This window comes from Lipophrys pholis (genome assembly GCF_963383615.2).
Source record: "Lipophrys pholis genome assembly, chromosome: 21".
In the NCBI taxonomy this organism is placed as follows: domain Eukaryota; kingdom Metazoa; phylum Chordata; class Actinopteri; order Blenniiformes; family Blenniidae; genus Lipophrys; species Lipophrys pholis.
In genome coordinates, this window is record NC_137649.1 from 4,710,251 (window position 1) to 4,725,788 (window position 15,538).

At 43.0% G+C, this 15,538-nt stretch overlaps 2 protein-coding genes across 2 annotated transcripts in view; both read right to left on the reverse strand.

Annotated features, from left to right (window-relative positions):
- Positions 1 to 4,514: 4,514 nt before the first annotated feature.
- On the reverse strand, positions 4,515 to 6,140 carry insm1a (insulinoma-associated 1a). The gene has a single exon (XM_080490239.1). The coding sequence runs from the start codon at positions 6,044 to 6,046 to the stop codon at positions 4,697 to 4,699; it is 1,350 nt and encodes a 449-aa protein (XP_080346365.1). The 5' UTR covers positions 6,047 to 6,140; the 3' UTR covers positions 4,515 to 4,696.
- Positions 6,141 to 11,991: 5,851 nt separating this feature from the next.
- Positions 11,992 to 15,538, reverse strand: part of cfap61 (cilia and flagella associated protein 61) — a gene marked incomplete at both ends in the record, with an annotated part of 44,847 nt that continues 41,300 nt past the window's right edge. The window contains 2 exons of the mRNA XM_080491068.1: positions 11,992 to 12,102; positions 12,188 to 12,293. Of these exons, the coding sequence (XP_080347194.1) occupies positions 11,992 to 12,102; positions 12,188 to 12,293 (217 nt within the window). The remainder of the gene's footprint in view (positions 12,103 to 12,187; positions 12,294 to 15,538) is intronic.

A 15,538-nucleotide genomic window follows, 5' to 3' on the forward strand; every position in this document is an offset into this window, starting at 1 on the left:
TTACAAACCACGTCTCTTTACGGGGGAATCGCAGAAACGCTGAAAATGATGTAGTTTTCTCATGCGGCCACTAGTGGGTGCCGTTGATTGCTTTTGAAATGAAACCATACTCACATGCAGAAAACAATAAACTTGCGATCCGGGGGCCTCTGTTGCAGCTCCCTGAAGCTTTCAGAATATCTGATGCAAATGAAGGTTATGTTATGTTATGTTTTCTTTTCTTTTCTTTTTTTTTTTTGCATTCCACTGATTTAAAAAAAACAAAAAAAACATGCATGTATGATCTCCAGGCTGAAAACAACTAAATAAGGTAAAATAGCTATGTCAGCGATAGCTTTTAGGAAAAGAAAAAAAAGAAGAAAAAAAAAGAAAACGGGGAAGAAAGACAAAAAAAAGATGAAAAAATAAAATTTTAAAAAAGGACAAATCATGAAAAAAAGGAAAAGAAGAGAAAAGGGGGTAAATAAAAGGAAAGAAAAAAAGATAAAAGGAAAAGAAAGATAAAGAAAAAAGGAAAAAAGAAAAGTGAAAAAACATCAAAGAACAAAGAAAAAGAAAGAAAAAGGACAATTAAAGGGGGGAAACGAGTTACAACGGCTAAAACTACTCTAACCATTGATCTGTGCAGCTAAAGATGCTAAAATAGCCAAAGATGTATAAAATGGTTAAAGCTGGAAAATCCATTAAACAAATCTTTTAAAATTGTCCAGAAAAGCTTCTTCTTTTTTCTTCATTTCAGATAGTTTCCATATTTTGCAGCTTCAGATCAATTCTATTTAGTGGGAAATCGTCATAAAGGTTGCAGAGCTGTGCTCTAGATGAATGATGGATGGATTAATCAACAGGTGTACGGATGGAAACATGAACAGATGGATGTGAAGATGCAACAAAGATAGGTCATGTCACTATTATCTCTTCTCACAAAGGACAGTTAAACATCATGTCCCGTGTTTAATGACTCCAGGGAAGCAACGTACAATCTAGAAATATAAACGTGAAGACGTGAAGGATCACTGAGCTGCTCTCAGGCTTCAATGGGGTCAAATCAGAGTTTGTTTGGACGGTTAAAATAGCAATTACATCGTTGTTTTAATCAAACTCAACCCTCAAAGACAAAAAAAAATATTATATCTAAGACACATCTCATCACAAAGACCGGCCTTGTGTGTGAAAACATCCAGTTTGCTCCTGAAGAAGAAGCAGGATATTTACAGGTTGGAGCTCGGTCTGAGCCCTGCAGCGCCGCCAGCTGCTGCTTTCACTTCAGACCTCCGAGTCTCTTTATTCCTGTGGAAACGCCGTCCTGGAGCTCCATTATAAGAAGTGTGTTATCTGCAGCTCTTATCTGCAGTCTGCTCTCCAGCTGGCTTCCACCTGCCCAAGCCCTCTGTCTCTCTCTCTGTGTGTGTGTGTGTGTGTGTGTGTGTGTGTGTGTGTGTGTGTGTGTGTGTGTGTGTGTGTGTGTGTGTGTGTGTGTGTGTGTGTGTGTGTGTGTGTGTGTGTGTGTGTGTGTGTGTGTGTGTGTGTGTGAGAGAGAGAGAGGGGTTAGGTTGAGGCAAAAGGTTTCCATCCAGATGCTGTTGGAAAAAAAAATACAAAATATATAAAAACAAAAACAAAGTTTCTGTTTTTTTTTTCCAAAACACTTGTGTATTTTGCACCTTTCATGCTCAATATTACAGTTTAAAGTACTTCACACATAATCACATTGTGAATGCAAAGCCATTAAAACAACCAGACATTATTCGTAAACATATCCAAACTTTTTTTTAACTAGAAATTAACTTTATCAACTTTTCCTGTTATGAGTCGAGTTGTGCTTTGATTTGCGCTTTGACATACTAACATACTGCAAATTAACGGGTTTTCATGTATAAATACGGTATGTGGTAGTTCTTCATACACAGTCTGTAACACCTGTTACATTTATAGACGAGAAGAGAGGCGTCAAACATGAAGACGAGGGTCACAACCCGCCCACAAGAGGCTCTAAATCTGGACAAACCAAGCAAATTGTAAAAATACAAAAGAAAACATTGTTGTTTTTTTTAAATGAATTTCTTCAGCGTAGCGACACAACACGACACTTAGAGCCGATATCGTTGATGCTGCCATGAAAACTAACAAACGAGCCTCAAAGCCGCGATGTCAGGGTGAGTTTGTAAAAAAATACCCATAATGCAACAGCTGGAGGAGAAGCTTTCTGGACATTTCACTGCATTTTCCACCAAAAGTTTTCATTACATTTTTTTTTTTTTAAATTATAACAAGTTTTGGCACTAATCCAAAACACGTGACAAACACACTTTAGTTCATTTTCCACAAACCGTCCAGTTTCATCTTGAGAAGGCGAAATAGTTCATTACGGCCACAATAACCCTCAAATTCAAACGATGAAGTTTTTCTTTGTTGTTTTGCCGAGAATAAAGTTAAACAAGCCTGTTTGAGCAAAATTGCTACAATTTCAACAAAATTACAATTTGACTTTCTAATGAAAAATACAGTGAAATGTTCAGAAAACTTCTCCAGCTGTTGCATTATGGGTATTTTTATGAATGCACCACAACAGCGTGGCTTTGAGGCTAATGCTAGTGTGCTATCTTTCATAGCAGCATCAACGATACTTCAGTTCAGGTCAAAGTATTACTTTATGTCGCGACTCTTAAGAAATCTTTTATTTATTTTTTTTAATCAATGTTTTCATTCGAATTGTTGCAGTTTTGTTGGTGGTTTGGCGGATTGGAGCCCCTCGTGGGTTTGTTCTGGCCCACGGGCCTCATGTTTGACACCCCTGGTTTAGATTGACTCAAAACTGTTGAAACAAGTTGAACCCGAAAGAGGAGAGGTGGTGAAAATCCTCACACAGAAGTAAAAGGACGCATTTAATCTCTTTTACGTCACAAAAGTAAACCAGTACGGACTCTACTGCAGGTCTCATGTCCACACAAACACTCAACTGGACATTTGATTATTATTAATTATCATTTAATTCATCACCTTCTGCATCTTCAGCTAATTTTATTTACTTCAGAGAAACACTGAATCAGAACGAACCTGTTTGAAGAATGTAAGAGGAGGAAAAGACATTCTTCTCTAAGTGGAGGAGTATAAGGTAATCAGAAACATACTCAAGTATAGATGCCAGAAAAGTGCAAATACTTAGTTACTTTCTGCCTAACAAGCGATTCTTTGCTTTGTTAAGCTCAAATATCAAATATTGCTTCCCCCTTTTCCCTCGTTTCTTTCCTTCATACATCTGGAAGTTCTGTGCTTCTCTTCTCTGTTAAATCCCACCGTCTGTCAGCTACTTTTTCAACCCCCCAAAAGTCACAATATCACCAGTAAATCCAGCTGTTCAACATTTCAGTTCACAGATGACATCAAAAGCCGTTTCTCAGTTTGGTTTTTATTGTTTTTTTGGACATTTAGCAAAATACTGCAGAAACATCCAAAGCAGTGTAAGAGCTAAGGGTAACAAAGAAACCAACATTTTAAGGACAAAGAAAATAAAGGAAATCAGATAAAAAAAAAAAATTAAAAAAAAACATGATTGCATTTGATTTTTAATCAGGATCGGCTGAGAAAAGTCATTGATTGCTATAATGAACAAGCCGTCTCCAAATAAATTAAAGAAAATTTGGCTACTTCATGAAGAAACACAGCAACAAATCACAGGTTTGACCACACAGAGCAATAACTTACACAAATAATTTAATAAATACATAAATAATAGACAAAAAAACAAGATTAGATATACTGTATATTGGTAATACAGAAGGCTTTGTAGAAAAGAATAATCATATACCCAGCCAGTGATAAATAAGTGATAAAAAAAAAAAAGAACAATCAGTTGGATTTAAGGCAGTTTTACAGCAGGAGTTTCTAATCCAAAGGCATTACCGGCTACACTAGTTTTTTTACTCTTTTGTGTTTTCAGGCGACAGCTACTGATCCACAGATCCACAAGCTATGTTAAAGCTAATCGGAGTGATGAGAGAAAGGTCAGCTCCGGCCTGTGAACTCTGTTTTCATTCCGGCTACAGAGGCAGGTCGTCCCCTCTCTTAGGTCTAGGAGCTAATAGCACTTGTGCAGAGATGCTAGAAAAATAAATTAACAGTCTAATGCTTCTTCTTCTTTTTTTTAAGTGGTGTCAAAAAGATCCTTTAGAAGTTGGGTTATAGGCTGGGGTTCAATCACGCACGCACGCACGCACGCGCACACACACACACATACATACACACGCACACAGAACGTGCAAGGCACTGACTCCTTGCCAGCTGCACATGAAGGAATTACATTTTTTGACTTTTTCGATGTGCTTAAGGAGTTACACTGCAAAACTGTCTATTTTTCCCACAATCCCACTATATTTTGGAGGTTTTTTTGTGCTTTCATGTCTCAAAAAGTTCTAGAAATGTGAAGAAATCGGATAAAGTAATCGAATTAAATGGTTTTTCGACCAATTATGTGCAACCACATTGTAGAAATTCCTTTCTTTTTTTTTTTTAAATGCGTAATTTTAGAAATGTTTGCACTTTTGGGGTAATGGGCGTGATCTACCGATTGAGCTGCCAAATAATGGATCCTTTATTAGGGTTAGGATTAAGATTGCTTATATTTGTTAGACCATTTTTTTGCAGTGCAACACCGAAGTTCTTCCAGAAGCAGTGCTGGGTGTGAAGCCACAGCCCCAGATCAGCAGGCGGGGCGCAGCGGCATCTGCAGCAGGATGACCTGCCGGTTCTCGGACGGGTGACATTTGTTGATGTGCCTGGTGAGTCCCGGCGAGCTGTAGAAGACGGCGGGGCAGTACTTGCACGGGTAGACCTGCGAGGAGTGCAGCAGGCGGATGTGGCGCTCCTGGCTGCCCCTGCTGGTGAAGCTCTCCCCGCACACGGGGCACAGGTGACAGGCGGCGGCGCTCAGGTTGAGCGGCGCTGCACTCGGCTGCGCGCAGCCTGGCGCGTCCGCATCCTCCTCGTCCTCTCGCGCGGCCGCTGGCTTCGGAGAGCCGTGCTGCGACGCCACGTGCTTCCGCAGGTATGCCTGGCGCTTGAACCTCTTCCCGCAGTGGCTGCAGTCGTACAGGCCGTCCTCGGACCCGGACTCGGACGGCTCCGGGCTGGGTGTGTCCCTGTCGCTGGACTCCTTGGATTCCTCGGGCACAGCTTTGTCCACATTCTGCGGCTTCGGTTTGTGCCAGCGCCGGTGAGACGCCAGGTTGGCCGGGCAGCTGAAGACCTTGTCGCACTCTGGACACCTGTACTCCACCCGGACTATCCTGGAGCACTTGTGCTGCGCCAGAGCGAAAGGGTCTGCGTAAGCCTCCCGGCACAGCTGGCACACGAACTCCCCCCGCGGGACGTTGTCCCCCCCGGTGGTCTGCGATCTGGAAGGCTTCAGGTCCACGGGCGCTTCTTTGATCTTCAGCCCGAGCACCGGAGACGTGGTGACATCGTCCTCAAAGTGCAGTTTCCGGATCGCTTTGGTTTTCTTGGATGGCGGTTTGCCTTTGCGCTCCGTGTCGCCGGATGCGCGTTTGGAGCCGCCTGCTGCCGAAGAGGCGGCGGCGGTCGGGAGGCTGCCACTGGATGTGGCGCTGGTACCGGTGCGGCTACTGTTGCTGGACGCTATCTTCAGGTCCACCGGAGCGAATATGTGGTCCAGAGCGGTGAGCGCCGCCGGTGTGGGGAAAGACTCCGCGGACACCGGCGATCCGAGGCTGAAGCGTCTCTCCAGGTAACGGTCGTGGTCCCGGCTCACGGGCCGGGTGGGGCTATACAGCGCCTGGTACACCGCCTCCGGGTTCCCGAACTGCACAGGTTTGGCTTCCGGCTCTGGAGCCGTGGCCACCGCCCCGCAGGTGGGCGTCGGCGTCTGTGTGCGCACCGGGACGGAGGAGATGAAGGAAGAGGAACAAGAGGAGGAGAACCGAGGCGGCGGAGCGTCAGACACCGTTTGTTCCGCATCCTCGTCATCGGAGCGGACCCGGTAGGACACCGGGTTGGCTTTCTTGCTCCTTTTCACCAGAAATCCTCTCGGCATGTCTGCGTTTGGACGAAGAGCTGAAGGCACTTTGGACGCTGCTGCTGCTGCGGGGAGAACAAATCCACTTTCAGCCGCTCGCCGACGCGCACATCTGATGCGTCTTTTTGTGTGTTGTTGTTTTGCTATTGATCCCCTGTTCTCCTCCCGAGGTGCTTTCACCACAACATAGCTGCACTCTTTTTAAGGCGACATGATGACATTGTTCCCGTCCCCCCCTCGCTGCCTCATGCCCGACCAATCAGAAGGAGTCGAGGTCCCCTGTGGATTTGGGGAGTGGGTGTGTGAGGATGGAGAGAGGCTGGTGAAGGGGAGGGCGATGGAGGGAGGATTTGCAGATTGCAAAGCAGATGTACCTGAGGGTTTTTCTTATTTTTTTATTCCCCCCCCCAACACACACACACACACACACACACACACACACACACACACACACACACACACACACACACACACACACACACACACACACACACACACACACACACACCCTCCCTCCCTCCCTCTTGTCTCGACCCGGGCACACGCCAGGAGCCTCCTGCTTTTACGGTCTGATAAGTTTGTATAGAAATCTACACGTGCCTCGGCTTTATGTGTCTCCTTTGGGGTGGTGGTGGGGCGAGGAGGGGGGGGGGGGGGGGGGGGGGGGATTTGTCCAAAAAGGAGACATCCGTACACATAACGCCTCGAAAATAACAAGTTGAAGCGGAAGTGCAACCTCTTTAAAACGAATTTTGGAAATATTTAAAAAGAAGTACACATCAATTGATACAATTAGAACAACTACATCTGATAGAGAGCCAAATAGAGTTCAACGAACTGTTTAAAAAAATTTAAATCCGATATTAATCAGTTATCAGACTTTCCGAAGAACCAATCACTCCAGAGACTCTACCTTGGACACGTTTTTACGCACGGAACAAGCTGGTGAAATCCAGCCATAACGTCACACAAATAACTAAACATCAAACAGACAAAATGTCCATTTGAAAGCGCCGCAGCCCTGCAGCATGTGCGCTGGCGTGACAGTTAACTCCGGACATATGAATCCGTCATTTTACGCATACATAATTAATAGCGAGAGGAGGGTTTCCTGCTTTGCATCACAATGGCTGCGCTTGTGCAAGCTGTAGACCCGCCGTGATTGAAAAGGAAATTGCACAGTTGAAAAAAAAAAGGAGGGAGGGTGGAGAGGAGAGGAGAGAGGGGGGGGGGGGGCAAGAAAAAGAAGATGAAGAAAAAGCAATCTGGCCCCCAGTTACCGTCGGCGCGTGCTGTGCGTAATCAGTGCGCTCTTTCTGGGTCTCCAAATGGGGCAAACCGAGATTATCAACCGGCTGAAAACACTTAGAACCCAATGCCTGCAGGTCAAACGGGCCCTGTCCGGCGGGGACCAGAGTCCGTCCTCTACCGTGAGCCATGACGGGATATCTGACACTTCAAGGACGCCTTGACGTAAATGCAGCGTGGAAAATGAGCTAGTGGAGGTTTTGCGCGCAGACGGATCATCAACATGTGGAGATGTTTGGAAAGCAGCAGGTTTCAGTTCATCACATTCATTCACTAGAACAAATATTTTACCATCAGAGTTTGACGAAACCATGATTAAACACTTCATTTTTAAATCGCAAGTGTTCTTTTAAAAATCACATACAGGTAACAGTAAAACAGAATTTTAAATTTTGCAAATCTAAAATCACCAGTTTGACAAAAGTATTTCCCTGAAAGGGTCATCTAAGTAACATGGATTCCTGCACTCACTGTGTTCAAAGATTGCACATTTTTTTAAATCCAAAACACTCACATTTAATAGAAGTTTTTAGACACTTAAGTAACAATTACAGCAAATTTTAATATTGCCAAAATAGAAATAGACTTTTTTAGAGCTAATTTTAATGTATAGAAACACAAACTCGTTTTTCTTTTAATGAAACATTTTAAAAGAACAATATCCAAATTACAACAATATTGATTTTCGATGTCTGATCCAGTGATTTAGAATCAGTCAATTCTGTTCATAAACTTGATCACAAGTCGTAAAAACACACTTAGGTTTTCTTTAAAATCATTTTTGGATGTCTTATGACTTTTAGTATTAATATGAACCTTTTTTTTAAAAACACAAAATATGCATTAAATCACAATAACCAACGAAAGTTTTTAGCTTTATGTTTCTATTTTTTTGACAATAGAAACGTATGTAAATAAATGCATTTATATGAACTGTATAAATCAAATAAAATACAATTTTGATTGTAACAGTACATTTAGTAAAAGATGAATCAATATATGCTCATTTTACAACAAAGATATATACATATTGTACTGTGTGTGCGTGTGTGTGTGTGTGTGTGTGTGTGTGTGTGTGTGTGTGTGTGTGTGTGTGTGTGTGTGTGTGTGTGTGTGTGTGTGTGTGTGTGTGTGTGTGAAATTATAGACAAAAGTGCACAGACTTGTTAAAACTCAATTCATTGATTAGTGATTTTCAATTTCAATTCAGTTTCCTTAGAGACAACTTCAAATTTTAAATTATATTATCATTAACTGCTATTTAATGTTTGGGTTAATTCTGTTGAATGAAAAGAAAGTTCAGAGTTAAAGAATCTGAGCAAAGTCCCATTTTATTCGCTGTTCTAAAGTGGCCGAGTCATTTAAGATTTATTGTAACTTGCTGGTTCATTGAGTTGAAGTCTTAACCTGGACGGGCGCCCGGATCCCAGAACCCAGATCCTTTGAATCCTGGTCGTAGCTGGAAGAACATCATCAGTGTGAAAACTCACAAAGTCAGGAGAAGTTGAAATGACGTAAGGCCATAAGGCCCCGTGGGCTAAAACCGGCCCGCGAGAGACCCCAGTAGAAAGAAAACAACAGTAGCGACACAACATGACACTGAGACCCGAGCTGAGATATCAGTGAAACGAGCCTCAAAGCCACGCTGTCAGGGTCTGTTTGTAAAAACACCCAGAATGCAACAGCAATAGGAGAAGTTTTCTGGACATTTCACTGCATTTTGCACCTGAAGGTTTCATTAAAATTGACTTTTTGCTGAGATTGTAGTAATTTTCTGTAGTAATTAATTGTAACTGTTTGGTTTTGTGAAAATATCGACCTTTTCATCACCCACACTCTGCAACACAACAAAGTAAAACTGTAAAGTTTAAACTTAAGGGTTATTATGGCACTATTTTACCCGTCCATCTATTTTTCCAAATACTGAAAACACACTATTTATTTAATACTTCTGCACTGTAAAACCACAACAGCAGTGTTGAATAAATGCAGTATTTTTTTTTTAAAAATTGTGCTTTCAAAAGAAAATCTTCAGAAATCTGAGATTAAAAGTCTCTGTACATACATCTGGTGTTATCCGACTACATATTTTGACACCAGCACAGTGTCTAGTGAGCCTGCGGGGCTGTGGTGTAAGTGTGGACATATGTTGTGTGTGTGCGGTTATTTTCCCGACAGGCTTCAGCTCAGGCTCATTAGCATACAGCTGTAGAGTGACACCACCCTCCTCCTCCTCCTCCTCCTCCTCCTTCCTCCTCATTCACCCCCTCCCCCCACCCCCCCTTCAATGCAAAAAGCCACACGTCCACTTTCATGTGCAGCCTCCATACAGGGCCGTGTGATTGGTCACGCTGCTGCAGAGTCACTGAGAGGGGAGTTCAGTCTCCAGCTTACAGTTGGCACATTGTGGAGGCGGCAATGCTGCAGCTGGAGGTGGAAATAAACCTAAGAGGATGTATGAATCTGTTGGAATGATGACTATTTTAAAAGGAAAGGGTTTTAAAATGATATATTATATGTAGTTACGCCTGTGTTGTTGTGGGCTACATTCCCACTGATTAGCCGCCCAAACCTGAGTCCCGGACTCCATCAGGACTGGTGATCGGAGCAGCAGATGGTGTGGCCTCCATGGATCTCACTTGTTTGTCCGGCACGTCATACGGATCCACAATCGGATTCAAATCCGGAGAGTTTGTGACAGTTTATGACAGATCAGACCCAACGTTGACATGTGCAGGAGTTTGGACTACAGTAGCTTTCCAACACCATCAATGATCTGGTTCACCACGTTACCTTCCTGGGTGGAGGCTGACCGCCGCAGACCAGAAACAACCAACAAGGAGCCGCAGGCTTGAAGATTCTCTGACACAGACGTCACAATTTGGATCTTGACACACTCGCTGAAATCCTAATTCATGCTCATTTTCTCGGGCCACATTTTACCAGACATTTAAAAAGAAAACACCCAAACCCGTTTTGGGGTTTTTGTTTCAGAGAAATGTTGCACTTACACGACATATTAAAAACAGTGTCCACAGGGAAAAGGGATAAATGTTGAAAATTATGTAGTTTTCATGTTTGGCCACTAGTGGGTGCTATAGTTTATTTTTGGAAAGAAACCACACACTGTGTGTGAACAGAACAATCCCCTATAAATATTAACTATGTTAGTTCACAAACATTCCAGTGGACAGACGACCAAGTTGGATCGTTATTCCAGTGACTGTCAAAATAAAACCAAGTCCAGGAGAAAATGGAAAGTCATCGGGACTACTGGGGAAAATATAGATCGGTGGGAAAAGTAAAGCCTGGAGGAAACATTGAATGATTTGCTTTGGCTGTGGTGCACATGTGCAGTAGCAGCATTTCTGAAAAGTCCTATTTTCCTCGGTCTACGGAGACGAAGCGTTTTCTCCTGTTTCCATATAGACAGAGTCGAGGTAAAGTGCTCCCTCATTTATTGCAGGGGTTACGTTCTAAAAATAACCCGCAATAGGCGAAATCCGCAAAGTAGTTGGCTTTATTTTTCACAATTATTATATATGATATGCTTTAAGGCTGTAAAACCCCTTGCCACACACTTTATACACTTTTCTCAGACAGAAATTCACATTTTCCTCACATTTTTCTCTTGTTTAAACTCTAAAAGTTCAAACCTTCGTAGCTTTTTTAAACATAGGTACTAATGTACTTATGTTTAAAACGTAAGTCCGCAATGGCACCCAACAGCTGCGTAACTTCTACCTTCCTTCAGCATGTCCAGAAGTCCAACTTTTTGTGCGATGGTGAGCATCTTCCTCCGCCTTTTGGGTGCAACTGCAGGTGCCTTTGTCGGTGCAGAACGTTTTGTCTTTTGTCGGGGAGAAAGCTTGGCACACACTGCCAGCCATCAGACATCGATGTAATTTTTGGCAAACCGAACGCATTCTGTACTGTACAGGAGACACGGAACGGAGGAGATTGATTGACAATGGTCTACAGTCCCTTAGCCAATCAGGACGCAGAACACAACGCGTGTTCATACGCTGTAAAAAAAAAAAAAGGAGTTGCAAAATTGCACTAAAAAAATCCGCGAAACAGCGAGGCCGCGGAAGGCAACCGCGTTATAGTGAGGGACGACTGTATTTTCAAAAAGTTGCATTTTCTCCTGTTTCCACGGAGACAGAGTCAGAGCCTTTCGAAAAGTTGCATTTTTCCAGTTTCCACATAGATGGGAGTCTGAGCATTTTCTAAATGTTAAGTTATTCCCACTTCCATGAAGATGGAGCGTTTTCCAAAAGTTGCGTTTTTCCCCCCGTTTCCACAGTGACAAGTTGTACCGTTTCTGAAAATCTCCACCTTGGGAGCCATTTTCAAAAATGTGTGCTTGTCGTCGCTCCATGCACTGTTGCATTGGAAAACGTGTTTGTGTAAATAGGGGCACATCAACTTTAAAGACAAAAGGTTCACTCGCTGCCTGATCCACTAACAGGCGCCACAACACAGAGCGATGTTCTGTTTTACCTATGACTGGTCATATTGTTATGGCTGATGGCTTTAGTATGACAGAAACATGAACGTGGGTTAAGCTTTTATTCTGCCTAATGACACCACATCAAGTTTATATGAACTCTTTGAGGTTTGACCTTGGTGCTGTGGTCCATCCATGCTGCGGCTCACTGCTCTGCCGGGTTGGCAAACATGGGCAGCAGGTTCCGGTTGTAGATCAGATACTTCACAGCGTTGGTCCTCAGAGCCATTCGAGTCTCCTCACCTTCAGTGGCGTCCTCGGCCGTCCCCTGCAGAGAGACAGCGGTGAAGAAGGCAACCTGCTCAGACTGTGAGCCGCGAGCGGAAACCTTTTGGCAACACGGAGGCACGGACCTTCGGCTTGGTGGAGGTGATGTGATTCAGCTCTTCCTCCAAGTCGGAGAATCTGTCGTGGAAAACGGCTAAACAGCCGCTCCGTCTGAAGAAACTGGAGGGGACACGTTCACACGCAGGTTTGTGATCGTGCGCTGCTTTAAACCGACAACATTAGGCCCGATCTCGGGACCCGTTGACTCAACAAGGTTTTCAAGTGAAAATGTAAAACTTCACCTGAATGGTCATGAGTAGCTTTAAGAAGTTTGATGCAATAGGCTGGATATTTGTTTTTCATCAGTCATGATCAATTTCACCTCCTCGACTCCAGATTCTCACGAGTTCATTCATTTTCCTGCAAATTATTCTTACATGTTCGTTCCTCAAGATGATTAATGACGACTGTTTCAAAAAGAAACGCCAAAAATACCACCAGCGTATTTGGTAATTCTAAAAAAAATAAATAAATAAATAAGTGAATATTTGTGTTCCACTCTTAGATTTATCTGTTGCCCCAGCAGCCTGTCTCCTGGGACTCGAACATGATTCCACATTCTGGTGCAGGAGGAGAACCTCACTCTTCACACCAGTTTGGCCCGGATGCGAGCAGAACCAGTCCGTCAGTGTTATTTAGTGATTATAGTGCTATTGGGTCAGTTTCCATTCATTTATTACTGAACTTGATGACATTTTATTAGTACTTTTTAATATTTGTGTCCCCTCACTTCCTTCCTCACTTCCTTCCCCATTTCCTTCCTTCCTTCCTTCCTTCCTTAGTTCATCTAAGACAGTCGTGATAACAGCCTCATCTTCACACCCTGCAACCTTCTCTGCTGGATATTCTCTCGTAAATCCAGACAGTGGCCCACATTTGTGTTCAATTACATTTGCAGAGTACACGTCGAAGTTACTCTCAAACACTGGAACCCATCAGGGTGATTTGTGGAGCTGACCCTTCAAGTCAAAGCTCGGCGTCGCAGCGGCTCTTAAAGGGCCCAAACGCTGAACGCGGCGCTAACTGTGCGGGCTGGGCGACCCCCAGCCGCCGCACGGGTCAATCAATTACTTTAACGGCTCCTGATGCTCCGCCGGCCTCCACAATGACTTTACGAGTCAGCTGAGTGAGCAGCGTGACGACGGAGCGACGAGGCCGCGGCTTTGTCTCCCTCCCGGACAGATTGGGGCGCTGCATAAACAGATTAGGAGGCGGCGGGGCGGGTGGATGGGGGCGGGGGGGCAGGGGGGGCACAATAGACGACCATGTCTGGGGGTCATTTGTGTTGAAACCTCAGAAGCAGGTCACCCGCTGTTTGACACACACACACACACACACACACACACACACACACACACACACACACACACACACACACACACACACACACACACACACACACACACACACACACACACACACTCACACACTCTGCAAAGTCACACCAGCAAACAGTCAGACAGCGAGAGGACAAAAGACAGAGAAGTTTCTCTCTCTCTCTCTCTCTCTCTCTCTCTCTCTCTCTCTCTCTCTCTCTCTTTCCATCTCTCCATCCTCAGCAGAACTCTCTTCTCTCCTATAAACACGATCAACACATCTCAGCCTCATCTTATCTCGCTTTCCCATCAAACTGTCGATAAAAGCAGAAATGCAGGAGGTCGCTGTGACCACAGGTTGTAAAGTAATAAAGTCACTGCAACATTATGACCTCGTAGAGGCGTCATCTCTCACGTATTGTTAACGGAAGATCGAAAGCAAATGTCAAACATGAAACCTGCGGGCTAAACCGGCCCAAGAGAGGCTCCACTCCGGCCAAACCACAGATTGATTGATTGATTTTTTTACAAATGCCTTAAGAGTAGCGACGCGACACACCACTGAGACCGAGCTGAGATCTCTGTACTGCGGCCATGAGAGCTGGCAAACTAGCATTAGCTTCAAAGCCACGCTGTCAGGGCGAGTTTGTAAAAACTCCCAGGATGCAACAGTATTCTTCAATGTTTCACTGCGATCCGAGGCATTTTCTGTAGTAATTGTTTGGTTTTGTGAAAATATAGACAATTTGATCACGTACACTGTGCGCGCACGACAAAGACAGACTTTAAAGTTTAAATTTAAAGGTTATCGTGCCACTATGTTACCGGTCCGGTCCACTTAAGAAGAAATTAAGCTGAATGTGGCCCCTGAACTAAAATGAGTTTGACACCCGCGATCTGATGCACTGGTAGGCGTTCATCCTCCAACCTAATAAAATCATTTTAACAAAGATCAGTCCTGATATTTGAGTGTTTGATAATTTCAATTCCACTCAATTACAGGAAAAATGGTAAAATGGACTTTGCTTGTACAGCACATTGATGCTTCATGCAAACTCCAGCACTGTTATATCAGACAAGTTCCTCAAAAGGGACTTTTCTGCAGACATGGTAATGAAATGGACTTATGTGGTGATTGTTCGGAGTGCTTTTCACCGTCAGTCACATTAACACACTCACACTAATGGTGACGGCTGCCATGCAAGGTGCCTGACCCCCATTGGGAACAATTTGGGGACCAATCCACCGACCTCCAAATTGGAACCTGACCTGCTCCACCAACAGAGCCAGAGCGGCCCAGTAGAGAGGAAAAATTACTATTATTGAAAAAAAGTATTTTTCCCCCCCCCAAAAAAACAAAAAAACCTCTTGAAATTTTAGCCACTGTAATTCACTCGATTTACCTGTCTAATACCATATATCTGCATTTTAAACCCAACTTTTCTCTTCCTTTGACGCCATGTAATTTGTTGACCTTTTTTATTCGACTTGGTTTCATTCATCTTTAACTGCCTTTCAAATGACCATATTTTAATCTTTTTTAATTTGTTTTAAGCTGTGTTTGCTTTATTTATAAGGTCTATTTTATTAAAGCTATTTTTGTAATTTAAGTAACATTTCTCAGACACACTATATTCTATGTATGTATTTTTGTTTATTTATTTATATGTATTTGTGTGTGTGTTAAATGTGTATATCTACTGTATGTGTATATGTATGTATATGTATATATGTGTGCATGTGTGTATACAAATGTATATATATATATATGCAGATAAATTCAATCTAGTGTAAATAGATTTTGTTTCTTTTCGTATGTATCTGTATTTTATGTATGTTTTCACATGTCTGGAACAATTTAATTAAAACAAATGTATATTGAAGTGAAACTACAACAATTTGTCTTACAAAGAAAACATGTAAAACAGAATCTTCTCCCTTATTAATAAACTTGATGGCCATAAAATCACAGTTTGATTGTTTTAGATATTATATTAATACTACTACTTCATTAAAGTAATGTGAATATTTTTGATATACAGAACCTTG

What these genes read in the sequence shown, in the direction of transcription:
- insm1a (XM_080490239.1), bottom strand. Translation starts at nt 6,046, where the DNA reads ATGCCGAGAGGATTTCTGGTGAAAAGGAGCAAGAAAGCCAACCCGGTG.